This window comes from Salvelinus fontinalis, chromosome 7 (assembly GCF_029448725.1).
Source record: "Salvelinus fontinalis isolate EN_2023a chromosome 7, ASM2944872v1, whole genome shotgun sequence".
Taxonomy (NCBI): Eukaryota; Metazoa; Chordata; class Actinopteri; order Salmoniformes; family Salmonidae; genus Salvelinus; species Salvelinus fontinalis.
The window spans coordinates 43088793-43107516 of record NC_074671.1 but is presented as its reverse complement, the minus strand read 5'-3'; the positions used below and the strand labels follow the sequence as shown (position 1 = coordinate 43107516).

The 18724-nt window shown below is 42.4% G+C and overlaps 1 protein-coding gene and 1 long non-coding RNA gene across 3 annotated transcripts; both read left to right on the top strand.

Moving 5' to 3' along the window:
• Positions 1–4015: 4015 nt before the first annotated feature.
• On the top strand, positions 4016–7549 carry LOC129859500 (uncharacterized). Of its 2 annotated transcripts, XR_008760180.1 has the most exons (7): positions 4016–5910; positions 5998–6174; positions 6265–6326; positions 6409–6489; positions 6577–6860; positions 6940–6975; positions 7074–7549. It is a non-coding gene; the product is annotated as an uncharacterized LOC129859500 (long non-coding RNA). The 2 variants fall into 2 exon arrangements; XR_008760179.1 differs by lacking the exons at positions 6577–6860; positions 6940–6975; positions 7074–7549 and having other exon boundaries at positions 6409–6547.
• A 2624-nt stretch (positions 7550–10173) lies between these two features.
• On the top strand, positions 10174–17217 carry LOC129859499 (uncharacterized). The gene is made up of 4 exons (XM_055929361.1): positions 10174–10951; positions 13155–13365; positions 15418–16707; positions 16981–17217. Exons 2-4 carry the CDS (start codon positions 13180–13182, stop codon positions 17215–17217), a joined length of 1713 nt encoding a protein of 570 aa, XP_055785336.1. The 5' UTR covers positions 10174–10951; positions 13155–13179.
• Positions 17218–18724: the final 1507 nt, after the last annotated feature.

Here is an 18724-nt window from a genome sequence, read left to right as displayed (position 1 = left end):
CACCATGGTCTTGTAGCGGATGCGGGCTTCAACTGGAAGCCAGTGGAGAGAGCGGAGGAGCGGGGTGACGTGAGAGAACTTGGGAAGGTTGAACACCAGACGGGCTGTGGCGTTCTGGATGAGTTGTAGGGGTTTAATGGCACCGGCAGGGAGCCCAGCCAACAGCGAGTTGCAGTAATCCAGACGGGAGATGACAAGTGCCTGGATTAGGACCTGCGCCGCTTCCTGTGTGAGGCAGGGTCATACTCTGTGGATGTTGTAGAGCATGAACCTACAGGAATGGGCCACCGCCTTGATGTTAGTTGAGAACGACAGGGTGTTGTCCAGGATCACGCCAAGGTTCTTAGCGCTCTACTTACAAAGCATGTAGAGGTCTGTAATTTCTATCATAGGTACACTTCAACTGTGAGAGACAGAATGTAAAACAGAAATCCAGAAAATCACATTGTATGATTTTTAAGTAATTAATTTCACTGTGTGCAATAATAGTGTTAACATATTTTGGAATAATTACCCCATCTCTGTACCCCACACATACAGATAATTGTAAGGTCCCTCATCAAGTACAGAATTTCAAACACAGATTCAACCACAAAGAACGGAGTTTTTCAATGGCTTGCAAAGGTGGTTACCTATTGGTAGATGGGTAAAAATAAAATAAAAGCAGTTACTGAATATTCCTTTGTGCATGATGAAGTTATTAAATCACACTTTGGATGGTGTATCAATACACCCAGTCACTACAAAGATACAAGCCTCCTTTCTAACTCAGTTTCCGGAGAGGAAGGAAACCGCTCAGGGATTTCACCAAGAGGCCAATGGTGATTTTAAACCAGTTAGAGATTAATGGCTGTGATAGGAGAAAACTGAGGATGGATCAACAACATTGCAGTTACTCCACTATACTAACCTAAATGACAGATTGTACAGAATAAAATATTCCTAAACATGCATCTGATTTGCAATAAGGCAATAAAGTACTACTGCAAACAAATGTGACAAAGAAATGAACTTTAGTTAGGTTTGTGGTAAATCCAACACATCACCGAGTACCACTTTTTCAAGCATCGTGGTGGCTGCATCATGTTATGGATATGCTCGTCATCGGCAAGAACTAGACAGTTTTTTGGGAGATGAAAAAAAATCCTAGAAGAAAACCTGGTTCAGTCTGATTTCCAACAGACGCTGCGAGACAAATTCACCTTCCAGTAGGACAATAACCGAAAACAAGTCCAAATATACACTGGAGTTGCTTATCAAGACGACATTGAATGTTCCTGAGTGGCCTAGCTAGAGTTGACTTAAATTGGCTTGAAATCTATGGCTAGACTTAAAAATGGCTGTCTAGCAATGATCAACAACCAATTTGAAAGAGATTGAAGAATTAAAGTATACATGGGCAAATATTGTACAATCCAGGTGTGCAAAGCTCTTAGAGACTTACCCAAAAAGACTAGTGATGCACCGATATAACATTTTTGGCCGATACCAATATCTGACATTTTCCTTGCCAAAAAAAACAATACCAATAACCGATATTATTATTTTTTGCTGTCTTTTAAGCATTCTATTACAGTTAAATAGTGAACACACACACACGGACGAAGCAGTCTAAGGCACTGCATCTTAGTGCAAGAGGCGTCACTACAGTCCCTGGTTCGATTCCAAGCTGTATCACATCCAGCCATGATTAGGAGTCACATAGTGCGGTGCACAATTGCCCCAGCGTCGTCCGTGTTTGGCCGGGGTAGTACCTCATTGTAAATAAGAGTTTGTTCTTAACTGACTTGCCTAGTTAAATAAAAGGTTACACACACACCACACTGACCAAAAAGTTATTTTGTTGGCATTTACGTATGTCCCCATTACCAGTAAAACATAATCAAAACCTATTTCTTTCACTTACTTGCTGTGCTGTTTCGTTGTTCATTTGTTCAGTCATTTCATTCTCAACCAGGATTTCTATGGAACGCCTTTTGGGTCTTTGCTATGGAACGCTGTTTGGGTCTTTGCGTGTCAAATAACACTGTTTGACGTGTCAAATAATCTTGTTGACCAATCAGGACATGAATATGACTGCACGTCACATAATAAAAAATGAATGAACGCATTCAATGAAAAATGAATGAACGCACAATCTGTTTCAGTAGCTATATAGTTAGTTAACTAACTATATAGCTAGGTTTCATCTAAAATAACCCTAATTTATAAGACTGTTCTTATTTGATTAATGGTGGTCGTACCTATCTATGTGAAGCTAGCCACAACACGAATTAGCCACAGTAGTGGACTTTGCGGTTAGCCTTCAAAATAAAAGTATGGCATAATTCTACTATTTGTATTCATTTGCATCACGGTCAATGAAATACTTTTATTTTGAAGGCAAACCACAAATTCCACTATTGTGCCTAATCCTTAATGTTGCTACCTTCACAACACGTAACTGGTCCGGTCGAGCCGCACTAGCCAGATGAAGCTAGCTGGCTGCTTATAATGTTAGCTTTGGGCAACAGGGTTAAGTAGCTGGCTATTTATTTATTTTCATGAACTGAAGTTCAATTTCAATAGGCAAACAACAATACTTATTCACAATGATTCCTAAATCATTGCTAAGAATAATGAAAATGACTGCAGTTTCTACTGGTCATTGTTTTCATGCTGGTTGTGTTGATGCTAGCTAGTTATCAAGCTAAAGATAGCTACCCCAGAAGTTGCGGTCGAACAAATTATGCTTTATTACCAACGAGGTATTATAAACACATTGTTCGTGGCTGGTGTTTGCAGACTTTTTTGTATAGCTTTGACAGTGCTACTGTGTCTTTTTTGACACGCATAGACCCAAACGGCGTTCCATAGTATGTATGTCGTGAAGCTAATAGCGGTGACGCTATTACTGTGTAAATCCGGTAGGGCAACATCTGAAAAATAGCGCACTTGGTAGTGTGTACCAGTGCTCGTCCAGTCAGCGAAAGCCAACATCACCCACGACAGAGAACGGTTGATTGTCAAGGGCAATGGATTCCATTACCTTGGCTTTAATGGACTTCACCTTTTGAGTTGTCTCGCTGAAATGTTCTTACTCTTTCATATGACTGCCCGACTTGTTGACTGCTCGAGCCACAGAGCAGACATTGTGGGCTAGGTTAGGAATGCAGTGTTGCACGTGTAGCGCAAAATTTTATGTGGCGTCATTAGGTCATGTACCTACGTTATATAGGTATGCACGTCAGCTTTGACATAGGTTTTGCACATTGGCATTAAACTAGACATCGGCCAATACCGATGTTGGCATTTTTAGCTAATATCGGCTGATTCTGATATGTTCACCGATATATCATGCATCCCTAAAAAAGACAGGTGTAATCGCTGCCAAAGGTGATTCTAAGACATATTTACCCAGGAGGTAAATTTACCCATTTGTTTTTTATACTTTGACATTACGTAGTATTTTGTGTAGATCGTTGATATTTTTTTACAATTAAATCCATTTGAAACCCAATTTGTAACCCAACTAAACGTGGAAAAAGTCAAGGGTTGTGAATACTTTTTGAAGGCACTGTAAGATTTTAAATGTTTGCAGTGTAGATCCATCGTGGTGAACACCTCTGTTCATTATTATCTGTGGTTCTGTACGCTCCAGTGTGTAGTTTCCCCTTAGTACAGATTGAGAATCAGCTTCTCTTCTCCCAATCCTAACCTTGACCATTAGTGGTGGAAAACCTGAACTGATCCAATATCAGCGTCTAAGAGCAACTTCACCCTACACCGGTGCTATATACCTCAGTGCATGTATACCTATATCTGTGGTGCTGTGTTGTACCTGGTTGACCAGCAGTGGGTCTGTGTCTTTGAAGGTGAGCAGGGAGAGGGAGCAGGATTGGGTGAGGGGCTGGTGCAGGGGGGGCCAGGGCTTTCCGTCTACTAAGGCCAGGGCAGAGCTGGTTACATACCACTCTGTCAAGTCAGAGAGAGAGAGAGAGAGATTTAATATGATTCATACTATAGAATTTTTCTGACTTCCTTGACAAAATCAAACAGCATACAGACAATCCATGTATGAAACGTATTCCACACACTGGCTGTGCTGTACTAAGTATGCTGCTGTGCGGCACACAGACAAACCACAGGTACTGATCCTGTACTCACGGCGTGCACAGCTGTGTGGCGTGGACACTACCTTGTTCATGACGAGCAGGGTGCCCTGCAGACCAGGTATTTGCAAGGTCACCTCGATCTTCTCTGTGCGTGGGTACAGGGCATGCTGGCGAGCCTGCTCCAGGGAAAACACAGTGCTGCGCTGATCACGCACCTCGTCAATGAATTAATGGTGAATACATGATATTACAATACACATTTCCTATGCCTAAACTAGTTTGAAGATTCAAGATTTAATGGATTTCGCCATTCTTTGGTCATCATTGGAATAGTGTTATGGGAACTAGCTAACCCTTAAATCTATTGTCGAAAAAAACGTATTTTTAACAAATGTAAACTTTACGTACTGGGCAGTACAACTGCAGTGCCGCAGCCACAATCTGACAGCAAGAATATGGCAACTGATTTTCACAATCCCACATCCTATACACAAATTAGCGATGCAGAAACCTAGATTAGCTATATAAACTCTCACTGCCATAGTTTACAACATGGACATTTGTTAACGATGTCCTCATCCTCTAATACTGTACTTAGCAACCACCCAAGGTAATTTTGTATACAAGGAAGCTAGCCAATGTTATACGAGTGGCAGCGGTTGTGTGGTCAGACATATGCTGTAGAAATTGGCATACGATACGTCACGCCATTGTTGCTTTTGGCGATTAATCTCTGGTACTGGTTTAACAGTAGGCCACTAATGCCGGGCTAAATTATGTGTATTTTACACTGCTATTTTCTCTGGAGTTCGTTTAGACGCCATGCCTGCTTGAAGAGCAACGTTGACTTCGGTCCGGGTAGATTCAATTGTTGGGTTGTTGAGTAGTTCCCATATAAACGCTTGAGAGGACAGTATGTTCCAAAAACACACAGCAGGTGTAGTTGTACTATGTTTCAGTAAAGCATGAACAATGTTATTGCTAGTTTTGTCTGTTCAGAGATGTGAGTCACTGACCAACCAGAATGTTATTGTTGACATCTGACCTAGGCTCAATGCATGGGGATTTCTAGCCTGGGGCCTGTTGCACAAAAGTAGAATTAAGACATCCGGGATAAATGACTCAGCTGAGCTCAATGAAGCCAAAACATGTGCGTCCAGGCTTAATTGGTTGCACAAAGACCAAGCCAGGATGAGCAGACACGGATTCATTAAGCCAGGTGAAACCAATCCTGGATAGGTGCGCGCTCACGGCTCACTCAAATAGACCCCGCCACAGATCACAGATTAACTGATTTACCATGGCAACTAGAGCCGCGTACTTTTCCCCGTCGGAAGCACAAATCCTCATGGAGGCATACGAGGAGGTAAAAGATATAATTAAGAAGAAAGGCAACACCGCCACAGTGATAAAGCAAAGAGAAAAAGCGTGGCAAAGTATTGCAGACCGCCTGAATGCGTAAGTAGTGCACAATTACACAGTCACCGCTCCGCTGAAACATCACAATTACAATTCAAATATTTAATTCACATCTCCAAAAATGCAGTTGTACTGTAATTATGAAACGGTTACATTTTTAATTGAAATGCACTGCAGATATGAGTGAAATTGTGTAAAGTAACTCCATCACACTGTATAAAGCTATGATAAATGTTTTGATATTTTTACTGAAAACAAGACAAAAATACCAAGTAATTTTTTGCAGTGTGACTCCATTAAATGTGTGTGTGTGTGTGTGTGTGTAGATTAAACATGAACGGGCCAAAACGGACATGGCAGCAGGTCAAAATCAAATACAAGAACATTCTGCAGAATGGTATGGTCCCTGACTAATATTTAACAAAGCACAAGCATATATTGTACCCAGAAGGTGCCTGCTCACACATTGTCTGTACTGTTTTAGCAGTGAAAAAGAATACCCACAGACAAGGCACGGGTGGTGGGTCACCAAAGGCTGACCTTACCCCAGCAGAGGACATGGCCTTGGAGCTAAATAAAGGCAGGCCCGTCTTAGAGGGGATCCCTGGGGGGAAAGAGACGAGCATAGGTTCCTCCCAAGATGCCACCCGCTTCATTCAAGGTATGTCCTTCCATCTCTACATGGGATACAACCACATTCATATTGAATCAATTTGGACTGTCTGACTTTGGTTTACCTATTGCCTTGCAGTGTCTGGCAGCACTGTGTTCCTGTTAGAGCCACCAGCACAAGCACCAGACGATGCTGATCCAGTGAGTACTCCATCAAAGGCATACTGTAGGCCTGGCATGTCTTGTCTACTAGCTTCAATATGAATCCGATTAAATGTGATAGGGTGAAGGCCCCAGTGCAACAGCACATGATGGAGACGATGATGAGGAGGAGACCATCTCTCTGGATTCCAGAAGGCATGAGGTATCATGTTAAGACTGTGAAAGTACTATTTACTCTACAATGGTGAGGAGTCCTCATCAAAATCAAAAAATCTAATTTCTTTTACAGGACCCAGATGCTATACAGTGAGAAAACCAGCCTGGCAACATAGTGCGTATTAATAAAAGGACACCACATCCTGCCAAATTCCAGCTGCGCTAATTGTATTGTGTTCACAGAGCTCACAAGCTATCAGAAAGTTGTATGGCAACCACCTCCGGCGCCAAATAGAACTGGCAGACATAGACATTCAGTACAAGAAGAAAAATATGGAAAATCTTGCACTGGAGTCCGAAATAAAAAAGAGGACAATTAGGAAACTGGACCTTGAAATAAAAAAACTTGAGAGGGAGGTGAGATATGCCTTCAATGTACACTGTATGCTAACTGTAACACAAATGTATTAATCATTATTTTTCTTTCCTCCCCCAGCTCCAAGAAGATGACACAGCTCAAAATAAAAATTAGGTATATTCTCGTAAAGTCAAGTGAGCCATGACATATGAGCTCTTATTGTGAGCACACAGGACGGTGGCATCTTTCTAATGTTTTTTTTATTTTCCCAGCAATCAGTACAACCAAGTCATCGTTATAAGGCATCGCCCTCTTTTGCCCACCCCCCCCAGCACCAGGTGTGGCCACTAGCCTATATGAAGGCCCAAAATTGTGTGTTCCTTTCTGCTCTGACAATGGCATGCCCATTCGTGCGAGATGTGGTGGATGAAGAAGCACTTGTGCTGAGGAGAGCCTTCAGGCGAGAAAGGGTCTTCAGGGACCGGTTGGACCCACTGGCCTTCCCTGATGACCATCTATATGAAAGATACAGGTTTTCTGCAGATGGCATCAGGTATCTATGCAGACTACTGGGTCCCAGGATTAAGCACCGCACTGCACGGAGCCATGCACTGAGTGTGGAGCAAATGGTTTGTGTGGCCTTGCGCTTTTTTGCTAGTGGAGCCTTCCTGTACTCAGTGGGGGATGCAGAACAGCTGAACAAGGCCACAATTTGCCGCACAATAAGGAGTGTGTGTCTGGCTATCAAAGCATTAGCAGATGTCTTCATCTCCTTCCCTGGCCACAGAAGACTCTGTGACATCAAAGAGGAGTTCTATAGGATTGCAGGTAAGAGGATCTACAAATTACAGGACAACTGTTAACACATAGTAGGATACTCATTACTTTGTGTGACAGGTTTCCCCAATGTCATTGGTGCAGTGGACTGCACACACATAAGTATAAAAGCCCCCTCAGGTGCCCATGAGGCCGATTTTTGTGAATAGGAAATCCTTTCACAGCATTAATGTTCAGGTGAACATAACGTTTTGATATTGTCCATTGACGAACACTCTGCATTGCCAGTGATGTGCATTGATTGGTGTAATATTCCTCATCTTATGATTTCAGATGGTCTGCAATGCTGACTGTGTGATCAGCAATGTTGTGGCAAAATGGCCTGGCTCAGTCCATGACTCCAGAATCTTTCGGGCCTCTGAAATCTATCAGTGCCTATCACAAGGTAAGCCACACAACCCCTATTTATAACCATCATGGCTGTGTCAAGAATATCACTGTTTATGAGGTAGTAATGATGAGATTTTGTGTTGACAGGTGAATTCTCTGGTGTGTTGCTGGGAGACAGGGGGTATGGCTGCCAGCCTTTTCTCCTGACACCTTTCACAGACCCCCAGGAAGCACAGCAGGCCTACAACCATGCCCATGCCAGGACCAGGGCCAGAGTTGAAATGACCTTTGGTCTCCTGAAGGCACGCTTTCACTGCCTTCACAAATTAAGGGTCAGCCCTGTTAGGGCATGTGATATTACTGTGGCTTGTGCTGTCCTCCACAATGTGGCCTGCCTGAGGAAGGAGAGGGCCCCCAGAGTGCCACCAGCCATGGACTGGGACAATCCGGCAATCTTCCCTGATGACGACAGTGGTCGGCTGCTGAGGGACCAATATGTGTTGAATTATTTTAGTTAGTATGTGTGCTTTCAATTTTGGTTAAATATGTCCTGCGGTGGCAGAGGAATTTGTTTTTTTTTGGGGTTCGTTTTTTTACGAATTTGGCCTCATGATGTTTGTGCGGTATACTGTGTGTAATGCAAGGCTGCAGGGAGGCTACTGCATCCATTCATTTGTCTGTTCAGTTGATGTGTATGGATTTGTCCTGCATTTATTTTAGTGTGCAGACATGCAGGGTGTGTTATATACAGACCTTTGAATGTGTATGTATCATTTTGTATAATATGCTTGGATTCTGTGCTTTCCATCTTGTAGAGTCACTGTGACTTCAGTTTCGAAAGGAGCTGATGGTTTACCTGCTTTGTTTTGTCCTTATTCAATAAAGGAACATAATGTTACACATTGTGTTTTTATATTCATATGGAATGTGTATTTGTTTATATGACAGAGTACTAGGGCCACACTGAAGAAAAAGGATAAAGTCATACATTTATGAGGCTGGTTCTTTCTGCAGAAAAGCTACATATTGTTTTGATACTTATGACAATGTGATACTTAATATTCTGGCACATCAGACCATACATCAGGCACACCATACTGAAGTACAATTTCACGAAATGCCCCACATCTGTCATTTTAACAACTGTCCTCTAAAACAACTGGTTACAATATTATTACTTGTGTTTTTTTCCCCTCTGTGGCCCTAATATTCTATCATTTTATATATAGCCTTATAGTCTATGGGAAACTGTAAATTATCTAATGATAGCAACATCATCTAAAAATTATTTTTTTATCCAAAATCATTGAAATTAATGATCACAAACGTTTAAATAATGACAGTGGGTCTAGTTATATGTGATAACAATGTATAGTGAGCAGTGAAATAACTATTGGTTTCCATTTGTGGTGACTGCTGACTGACATTAGGGATGAGATTAAATAGATCCTGGAATTTAGCCTGGTCTGGAGCAGGCTAGCTCCACAGAATAAATCTCCATGGTAATTTATACCATAACATATCCTCCTGCCCCCTATCCATCTTTAGTGCAACCGGATTACGGATCAATTGAGCCAGGATCACCAAGATATCCTGGCTTAATCCCTTATCCTAGTTTTGTGCAACAGGCCCCTGGACAGCCGCTATAGTCGTCGCTACTGTATTTACATATACAATATCCCCATGCTATGGCAGGCCCTATAAAATACAAACTCCTTAACATCTCTTTCATTTATTTTTTTCGGAGACAGTGGTGGGACAACAATTGCACAGAATGAGGATATATAGTCATATAAACATTAAAGTTATTCTCCAAAGGTTGGTGTAGAAGGCAGGGACACTCGATTCGGTACATGGTTAAATGGCGCCATCGTGTGTCGAATAAATCTAATCACATTTTAATGGTCGCATACACATATTTAGTAGATGTTATTTCGGGTGTAGTGAAATGCTTGTGTTCCAAGCTTCAACAGTGCAGTGACATCTAACAAAACACAACAATACACACGAATCTATATGTAAAGAATGGGATTAAGAAATATAGAAAAAGGGGGCATCTCGAGTGGCGCAGTGGTCTAACACCGAAACCAAACCGGCTGCGCCATCGTGCATACATTTATTTTGTCCCCATACACCAAGCGCGATCACGACACACAGGTTCAAATATCAAAACAAACTCTGAACCAATGACATTCATTTTGGGACAGGTCGAAAAGCATTAAACATGTATGGCAATTTAGCTAGTTAGCTTGCACTTGCTAGCTAATTTGTCACGTGGGTACCTGCTTCTATAAACCAATGAGGAGATGGGAGAGGCAGGACTTTCAGCGTGATCTGCGTCAGAAATAGAAAGGAGTTTTATTTTAGCCCTTGGCATCGTGGTGAAATAATTGAATAACATGGATTTCAAAATGTATTTTGCGATGCTCGCGCACACGACGTGTCCGGTCTGGTCAGCATGTAGCTGTACCACTAGAGATTCTGGGTTCAAGTCCAGGCTCTGTTGCAGCCGGCCCAGCGTCGTCCGGGTTAGGGGAGGGTTTGGCCGGCAGGGATATCCTTGTCTCATCGCGCACAACTCCTGTGGCATGCCGGGCGCAGTGCACGCTGACACGGTCGCCAGGTGTACAGTGTTTCCTCCAACACATTGGTGCGGCTGGCTTCCGGGTTGGATGGGCATTGTGTCAAGAAGCAGTGCGGCTTGGTTGGGTTGTGTTTCGGAGGACGCATGGCTCTCGACCTTCGCCTCTCCCGAGTCTGTATGGGAGTTGCAGCAATGAAACAAGACTGTAACTACTACCAATTGGATACCACGAAATTGGGGTGAAAAAAAGAAATATATAGAAATAGTAGAGGTAACTCTGGGTCATCCTCTCCTGTGGCGGTCCTCATGAGAGCCAATTTCATCATAGCGCTTGATGGTTCTTGCGACTGCACTTGAAGAAACTTTCAAAGTTCTTTAAACGTTCCTTCATGTCTTAAGGTAATGATGGACTGTCATTTCTCTTTGCTTATTTGAGCTATTCTTTGAATGAGTAGGTGTGTCCAAACTTTTGACTGGTACTGTATATATATTTTTACAATGTATTCATGTCAAAATAACATGCAAAACAGGAAAGCCAGTTTTTTGTGGGGCAAGTGGTGGTTTGAATCCCCACTTGCCATGAATGTCGAGTCACCACTGAATATGATAGAGGAATATGATAGAGGGGAATAAATGGAGGAATGTGTGATGCTCTTGAGTCTGATTGGTTAGATCAACTGGAAAGACATGGATAAGAAACATTTCAAACAAGTTTTTAAACAATGGGCCCTGTTGGCAGGTCTAAAACTACTGTTCTATAGTCAGCTGATATTGATTTCCTTAATAATAAATTGACCTACAATGCAAGAATTCAGGGACACCTACTTCAATCAAATGTTTTAGGCCTAGATAATTACACATCTAGCACATCTTATTTCTCTACCAGCGTGCGTACCGTGAAGATCCCTCGACTGCAACAGGTCCAGTTGATTTAACTGATCAATGGCTGAGGTCACTTGACCAGAATAAACTTATGGTTGAGCTGCTTCTTGGTTTTAGTGCTGCATTTGACCTTGTTCATCACATGGTTAATAATAGCTGAGGCCATTGAAGAGAGATGTTTTCTTGAGCCCTCATTTCTTTGTTGGAACTTTGTTACTGAGGTGTCATAGTCTATGGAAGATCTGTTTTACTGTAGTAAGGTAGCCTATAGATTTTATTAATGATGAAGAGTATGATGAGAAACACTGACATTAGTGGTAGGCTGAGATCAAACAAGTAACCTAAGTAAACCTGGACGCTAGATGTGAAATCTAAAACATATTGACTTTGAATTAGGCAAAACACCTGTATTATGAATGGTCAATCATTTGATAAGAGGTAGAGCATTTTATTTTAATAAAAAATGTGGTTACATGGATTCAATGTAAATATTAGGTATGACTGTGCTGCATAAGTTTAAAAAAAAGTGAATTGTTCCAGCATTTGATTACACATGAGAGCTTCTGTGGGTAATCATGGCAATGGGGCCTTCATTGTGACATCACAAGATTCTGATTCTGGGAGGTTAGCTGTTGCACAGACAAACAGAACAGTGCAAAGAGACTGATTCAACTAACCACTGACAGATTTTTCATGTCCTGTTTCATTAGCGAGAGAACACGCTGCTTACTTGAGAGGTAGATTGTAATATAACTTACTGTTTAACTATGTTTCTGTAGAATAACTACTTATCAAATGACTTGTGTACTAACATGACCTTTTAAGTAGGCCTGACATGCAATCATGGTGACAAGTGAAACTATTGACGAAAGATAGTTTGCTTGAATCCATTTTTTGGTGAGAAAAATGTTCATCCTGACAACTGAGATGGCGTGTTACAGTTGTTGTAGTCAGCCAGCCTGATAGCAAATACATTCTATTGATGAAAGAAAACCCCATCTTTGTGTTAATCCCTAACATATATTGTAATCAATTATCTCTATAAATATGTAACAAAAGGGTAGGTTGTGTAAAAAACAAGTAGGCCTACCTAACTTGTAGTTGCTAACTTAAAAAATAATCTGATTTTCTTGATTGAATGGTCATCCATTTCAGATGGTTGAATTGATAGACCTCTTTAAATTCAGTTGCACCCAGAGGCACTCAAACAGAAGACTGGACTGATTAAAATAGATGAAACTGTACAACAAGTTAGGTCCATGATGGGTATAGAGTCACTTTCCTCCCCAAAAACCTTTTTGAATGATATTATATAAGTGATTAGTGTGGTTTGTGAGAATCAGGCCCAATATGGAGTGGCGTTACATGAGGGGGTTGAATAAGGCTAAGGTACAGAGAGAGCCTGAAGTTTGCTTTATAAAGTCTATGTTGTGCTTTGTCATCTCCAATGGCGACGCCTTGCATCACAATGAAGATGTCATAAAGAATATTGTGCACATAATGATAGGAACAGCCACAATCGATTTATTTGAACTTGGTCGCTTTTCTAGTAGCCAACTTTTTACTAGTAATTCAGATAGGACTATTGCGTAATCATCTCTGGATCGGGATTGTCACTTGCTTAGTTGTAAGTAAACGGGAAGAAACATGTGCACATCTTAAAGAGATGTATTATCTGGTTAGCAACACGCCACTTACTACAACGTTATGTATTTTCCAGAGATATTGTTAGCTAGGAGGAAGACATGGAGGGTTCAACGCTGACACAGAGGAGGGCTGAGTGTCAGTTGAAGGAAAGGGAGATCCAGACAGACTACATGATGGAGCTGGGTGCCAGGTTGGCTCTGGTGTGGCAGATCCAGAGGGAGCAGGAGAAGGAGAGGAAGACGATTTGGTTTGAGACGAGGAAAATGCCAAGCCTGATTGAGGAGGTAACAAGACCAACTTTGACAAAGTCGACTAGAGTTCTATTGAACAATATTGATTAAAGCAAATATACAGTATGTCAATATACGGGCAAAATGTGCCATATGCCATTGAATGTAAGCTAACAGTATTTTGTCTGATAACTTTTCTTGTGTTGTATCGTGTATGTCTCTGAGTATTGTTATGTACATAGTCCTCAGTTCCTATGGTTGCCTTGTTATTTAAATTTTTTTCAAGACAAGACCAAGCGATCTCTCGTAGACCTTCATATCAGGATTATGTAGTTGTCCCACCTAGCTACCTTAAGTAGTTCTGGATAAAAGCCTCTGCTAAATGTCTAAAATGTCAAATGTTATGCTGGGTGTAGGGAATGTATTTTTACACTTAGTTTACCTGTTGGCTAGAAGACCCAGGGTTGGTACAGACTGATGCAGAGCATCTGAGAGGAAACTAGATATATACAGTGCCTTCGGGAAAGTATTCAGACACCTTTACTTTTTCCACCTGTTGTGACGTTACATCCTCATTCTAAAAGGGATTAAATGAAATAAAAATTATCAGCAATCTACACACAATACCCCATAATGACAAAGTGAACAAACTGTTTTACATTTTTTTGGGAAAATGTATTCAACTTAAATACAGAATTACCTTATTTACATAAGTATTCAGAACCTTTGTTATGAGTCTCGAAATTGAGCTCAGGTGCATCCTGTTTCCATTGATCGTCCTTGAGACGTTTCTACAACTTGATTGGACATGTGGTAAATGAAATTGATACGACAAGATTTGGAAAGGCACACACCTGTCTATATAAGGTCCAACAGTTGACAGTACATTCAGACTAAATACCAAACCATGAGGTTGGAGGAGTTGTCCGTAGAGTTCCGAGACAGGATTGTGTCGAGAAACAGATCTAGGGAAGGGTACCAAAAAAATCTCTGCAGCATTGAAGGTCCCCAAGAACACAGTGGCCTCCATCATTCTAAAATGGAAGAAGTTTGGAACCACCAAGACTCTTCCTAGAGCTGGCCGCCTGGCCAAGCTGAGCATTCGGGGTGGAGAAGGGCCTTGGTCAGGGAGGTGACCAAGAACTCGATGGTGACTCTGACAGCGCTCAAGAGTTCCTCTGTGGAGATAGGAGAACCTTCCAGAAGGACAACCCTCTCTGCAGCACTTCACCAATCAGGCCTTTATGGTAGAGTGGTCAGATGGAAGCCACTCATCAGTACAAGGCACAAGACAGCCCGCTTGGAGTTTGCCAAAAGGCACCTAAGACTCTCAGACCATGAGAAACAAGATGCTCTGGTCTGATGAAACCAAGATTGAACTCTTTGGCATGATTGCAAAGCGTCACGTCTGGAGGAAATCTGGCAACTACGGCACAGTGAAGCACGGTGGTGGCAGCATCATGCTGTGGGGATGTTTTTCAGCGGCGTGGTCTAGGAGACTAGTCAGGATCGAGGCAAAGATGAACGGAGCACAGAGAGATCCTTGATGAAAACCTGAAAACCTCCAGAGCGCTCAGGACCTCAGGACAATGGGTCACTTTACAGCAGAACAACGACCCTAAGCACAACGCCAAGACAACGCAGGAGTGACTTCAGGACAAGTCTCTGAATGTCGTTGAGTGGCCCAGTCAGAGCCCAGACTTAAACCGGATCGAACATCTTTGGAGAGACCTGAAAATAGCTGTGCCGCAACTCTCCCCATCCAAACTAACAGAGCTTGAGAGGATCTGCAAAGAAGAATGGGAGAAACTCCCAAAAACACAAGTATGCCAAGCTTATAGTGTAATACCCAAGAAGATTCTATGCTGTAATCACTGCCAAAGGTGCTTCAACAAAGTACTTAATACTTATGTAAATTTCCATTATTTTGGATTTTCCATTATTTTAGAATAAGGCTGTGAGGTAACAAAATGTGGAAAAGTGAAGGGGTCTGAATACTTTCCGAAGGCGCTGTATGTGTGATGTATAAGTATATAGTGTACATAATAAAGTATGTATGTACTGAATGTGTTCACCTTCATCATGTCTGTTTCTTTTCTCCTGCAGAATGTGAGAGATGTGACCAACCGTCCACTCACTGAGTTCATGGCTCCCTGTATTGACTCCCTCCCACCACTGGCTTTCACCAATCGGAGGCCTATACCAACCATGTTGCATCCCCCCTCTCCATTGGCCATACGCACTCAGGATGCACAGCGGTTCATTGTATTTTCCTACTTTGTCCCTGCTGAGTGCGCAGTTGCCACAGAGGACACTGCAGATGTATCTGCTGGTAAAAGAGAGGACTTATCGACAGATACACATCTTTCCTCAATGCTGCATCGATACCTGCCACACTTCTTTAACAAGGACTCCATTCCCCCACAGCAGACAGTAGAGGAAACCACTGAGGTCTCAGTTGCTCCAGTGGCAATGTCTAATATCAAGGAAGAGGACAGATTCTATCCTTTCTCCCTCCCACCACTGGCTCAGCGGTTCATTGGCAATTCATTCAATGTCCTGGAAACCTCCCAGCCTGCTGTTTCAGCCACGGAGTGCCGAGTTGCCAAAGTGGCCACTGCAGGTACAGCCACTGTCAAGAGAGAGAACCGATGGGCAGCTAGAATTCTTCCCTCAGTGCTGCCTCCATGCCTGCCACCAGTCATTGACGATGACTTCATGCCTCCAGAGCAGACAGTAGAGGATGCCTATGAGGTCTCATTTGCTACAGAGGCCACTTCAGGCACAGCTACTGTTGATGGAGTGGACAGATCAGCAGCTAAATGTCCTGTCCCAATGCTGCCTCCCAGTCTGCCATGTGTCTTTGACATTGACTACAAACTGCCAGGGGCGGCAGTAGAGGGAACCAACAAGTGTCCAGTTGCCAGTGAAACAACCAATGATGTGTCCACTCACCTCAAAGAGGACATGGCAGCCGATCAAAGCCCTCCTGACCCTGCAGCACTGCCTCCAAGCTCGCCATGTATCTGTGACCACAAACTGACCAAGGAGGAAAAAGAGGATGCCACCGAGTCCTCCCTTGCCACAGAGATCACTGTAGGCACATCCATTGTCCAGGGAGAGGACCTGGATAAAAGCCCTGCTCCAAGGCTGCCTCCAATCTTGTCACACATTTTGGACAATGACCATAAGCAGCCAGAGGAGATGATAGAGGGCGCCACTGAGTGCTCAGTCGCTGCAGAGGCATCAGATGCTAACTTAACTCTGGCAACCCGCAATGATGAGCGGCCCACCCCTCTGATCTGCGTTGTCACTAAGACGCCTGTTATAGTTGGAGCCTCCATAAGCAGGTCAGAGGATGAGGAACCCAGGCCCTGGACCCTGGAAGATGCAAAGGTAGGTGTCATATTTCACCTTACTTCTTTACAGGGATGGTGTTTAGTTCCATTTCAATTCAATGCGTTGAAGAGAATTGAATTTTAGAGTACTTCCTGAATAGACCGGAATTGAAATGGAATTGACCCCAAACCTGCTGCTCTTTGCTCATAGTATAAAACATTTCCCCTCACTAGGATTATTAGGCCGTCATTGTGTGTTGATCACTCAGTTGTGTATTGAATGTGTCACATTGGAACAATTTTACATCTAGAGTCAATGTCTTCCTGTTAGGATTATTGGATACGTCTTGAAATTGAGAGTGAAGAGAGGAGCGTCAAGGAGGTGAGCCCGAGGGAGGGATTGAAGAGTGAGGTGGACTGTGCCCATTCCAAGTGCTCCAATGGGACGGTTTCATCAGAGAGAGCAGAGACCATCCTGGGAAGAGTGGGCTTTCTGGTCAGGAACCACATGCAGAAAATCCCGTTTTTGAAAATGGAGGAAAAAGAGAAAAATAAGAAACTGAATTAGAAGTTGAAAGATGACGAGAAAGAGAGAAAGGAGATGAAACACAAGGAGGAGCAAAAAAAGAGGGAGAGGAAAGAGATGACGGAGAGAGAGAAAGAGCAGAAGAAAGTCATGAAGGCTGAGAAGGAGAGGGAGAAGTTAGAACAGAAAAAGAGAGAGAAGGAAAGCAAAGAGAAGGAAAAGGCAGAGAAAAAGAGGTTAAAGGGGCTGATGAAGATACATAATGACATGATGAAAGACAGAATTAAGAAAGAGAAGAAGTGTTCTGAGGAGCTGAAAAAGAGAGAGAAAGCTCAAGCTGCATTCTTGGAGATGGAGAGAAAGATTCAAGTTAAAGAGGAGAAGAGGAGAGAAAAGATGAGGAAAAAGGAGAGGAAGAGACTGGAGAAGAAGAAAAAGAGGGAGCCAGCTGGAGGTGGAACTGAGAGGGTGGGAAGGGATGGAAGCTTGAAGATGGATGAGTAGACTGGGTAATATAGAGGGAGTAGGGAGGGAGGGTATGGTATTTTTGCATGCAATGAAAAAACAAAGCATTTAAAAATAAAATAAAAAATGTTTACTCTGTTTGATTTTTGTTAAGGCATTTTGTGCAACACTGTATAAACACACTATGTTTACTTTTCACAAATCTGGGGAGTGTTAAAATGTTGACACCAAATCGACCCGATGGAGTGGGGCTGCGCTGAGATGAGGAGGATGAAAAGGGAGGGGAGTGGATGGAGGGTGGAGAGGAATATGATAGAGGGAATATGATACAGAGGAATATGATAGAGGGAATATGATACAGAGGAATATGATAGAAGGAATATGATAGAGGGAATATGATACAGAGGAAAATGTTAGAAGGAATATCCTATTTTATTTATTTTATTTAACTCGGCAAGTCAGTTCAGAACAAATTCTTATTTACAATGATGGCCTACCAAAGGGCAAAAGGCCTCCTGCTGGGATGGGGGCTGGGATTAAAAATAACGAAAATTAAAATATAGGACAAAACACACATCACAACAAGAGAGATAACACAACACTTTAACCAAGTAGGCCAGTTGAGAACAAGTTCTCACTTACAACTGCGACCTGGCCAAGATAAAGCAAAGCAGTGCGACAAAAACAACAACACAGAGTTACACATGGGATAAAGAAACGTACACTCAATAGCACAATAGAAAAATCTAGGTACAGTGTGTGCAAATGTAGTAAGACTAGGGAGGTAAGGCAATAAATAGGCCATAGAGGTGAAATAACTACAATTTAGCATTAACACTGGAGTGATAGATGTGCAGAAGATGATGTGCAAGTAGAGATACTGGGGTGCAAAAGAGCAAAAATAAATAAATAACAATATAGGGTGAGGTAGTTGGTTGTGCGATTTACAGATGGGCTGTGTACAGGTACAGTGATCGGTCAGCTGCTCTGACAGCGGATGCTTAAAGTTAGAGAGGGAGATATAAGTCTCCAGCTTCAGTGATTTTTGCAATTCCTTCCAGTCATTGGCAGCAGAGAACTGGAA

What these genes read in the sequence shown, in the direction of transcription:
- LOC129859499 (XM_055929361.1), top strand. Translation starts at nt 13,180, where the DNA reads ATGGAGGGTTCAACGCTGACACAGAGGAGGGCTGAGTGTCAGTTGAAG. An exon ending in TGCCAAGCCTGATTGAGGAG is followed by an intron (nt 13,366 to 15,417) that starts GTAACAAGACCA and finishes TTTCTCCTGCAG; the next exon opens with AATGTGAGAGATGTGACCAA. An exon ending in GGACCCTGGAAGATGCAAAG is followed by an intron (nt 16,708 to 16,980) that starts GTAGGTGTCATA and finishes TCTTCCTGTTAG; the next exon opens with GATTATTGGATACGTCTTGA.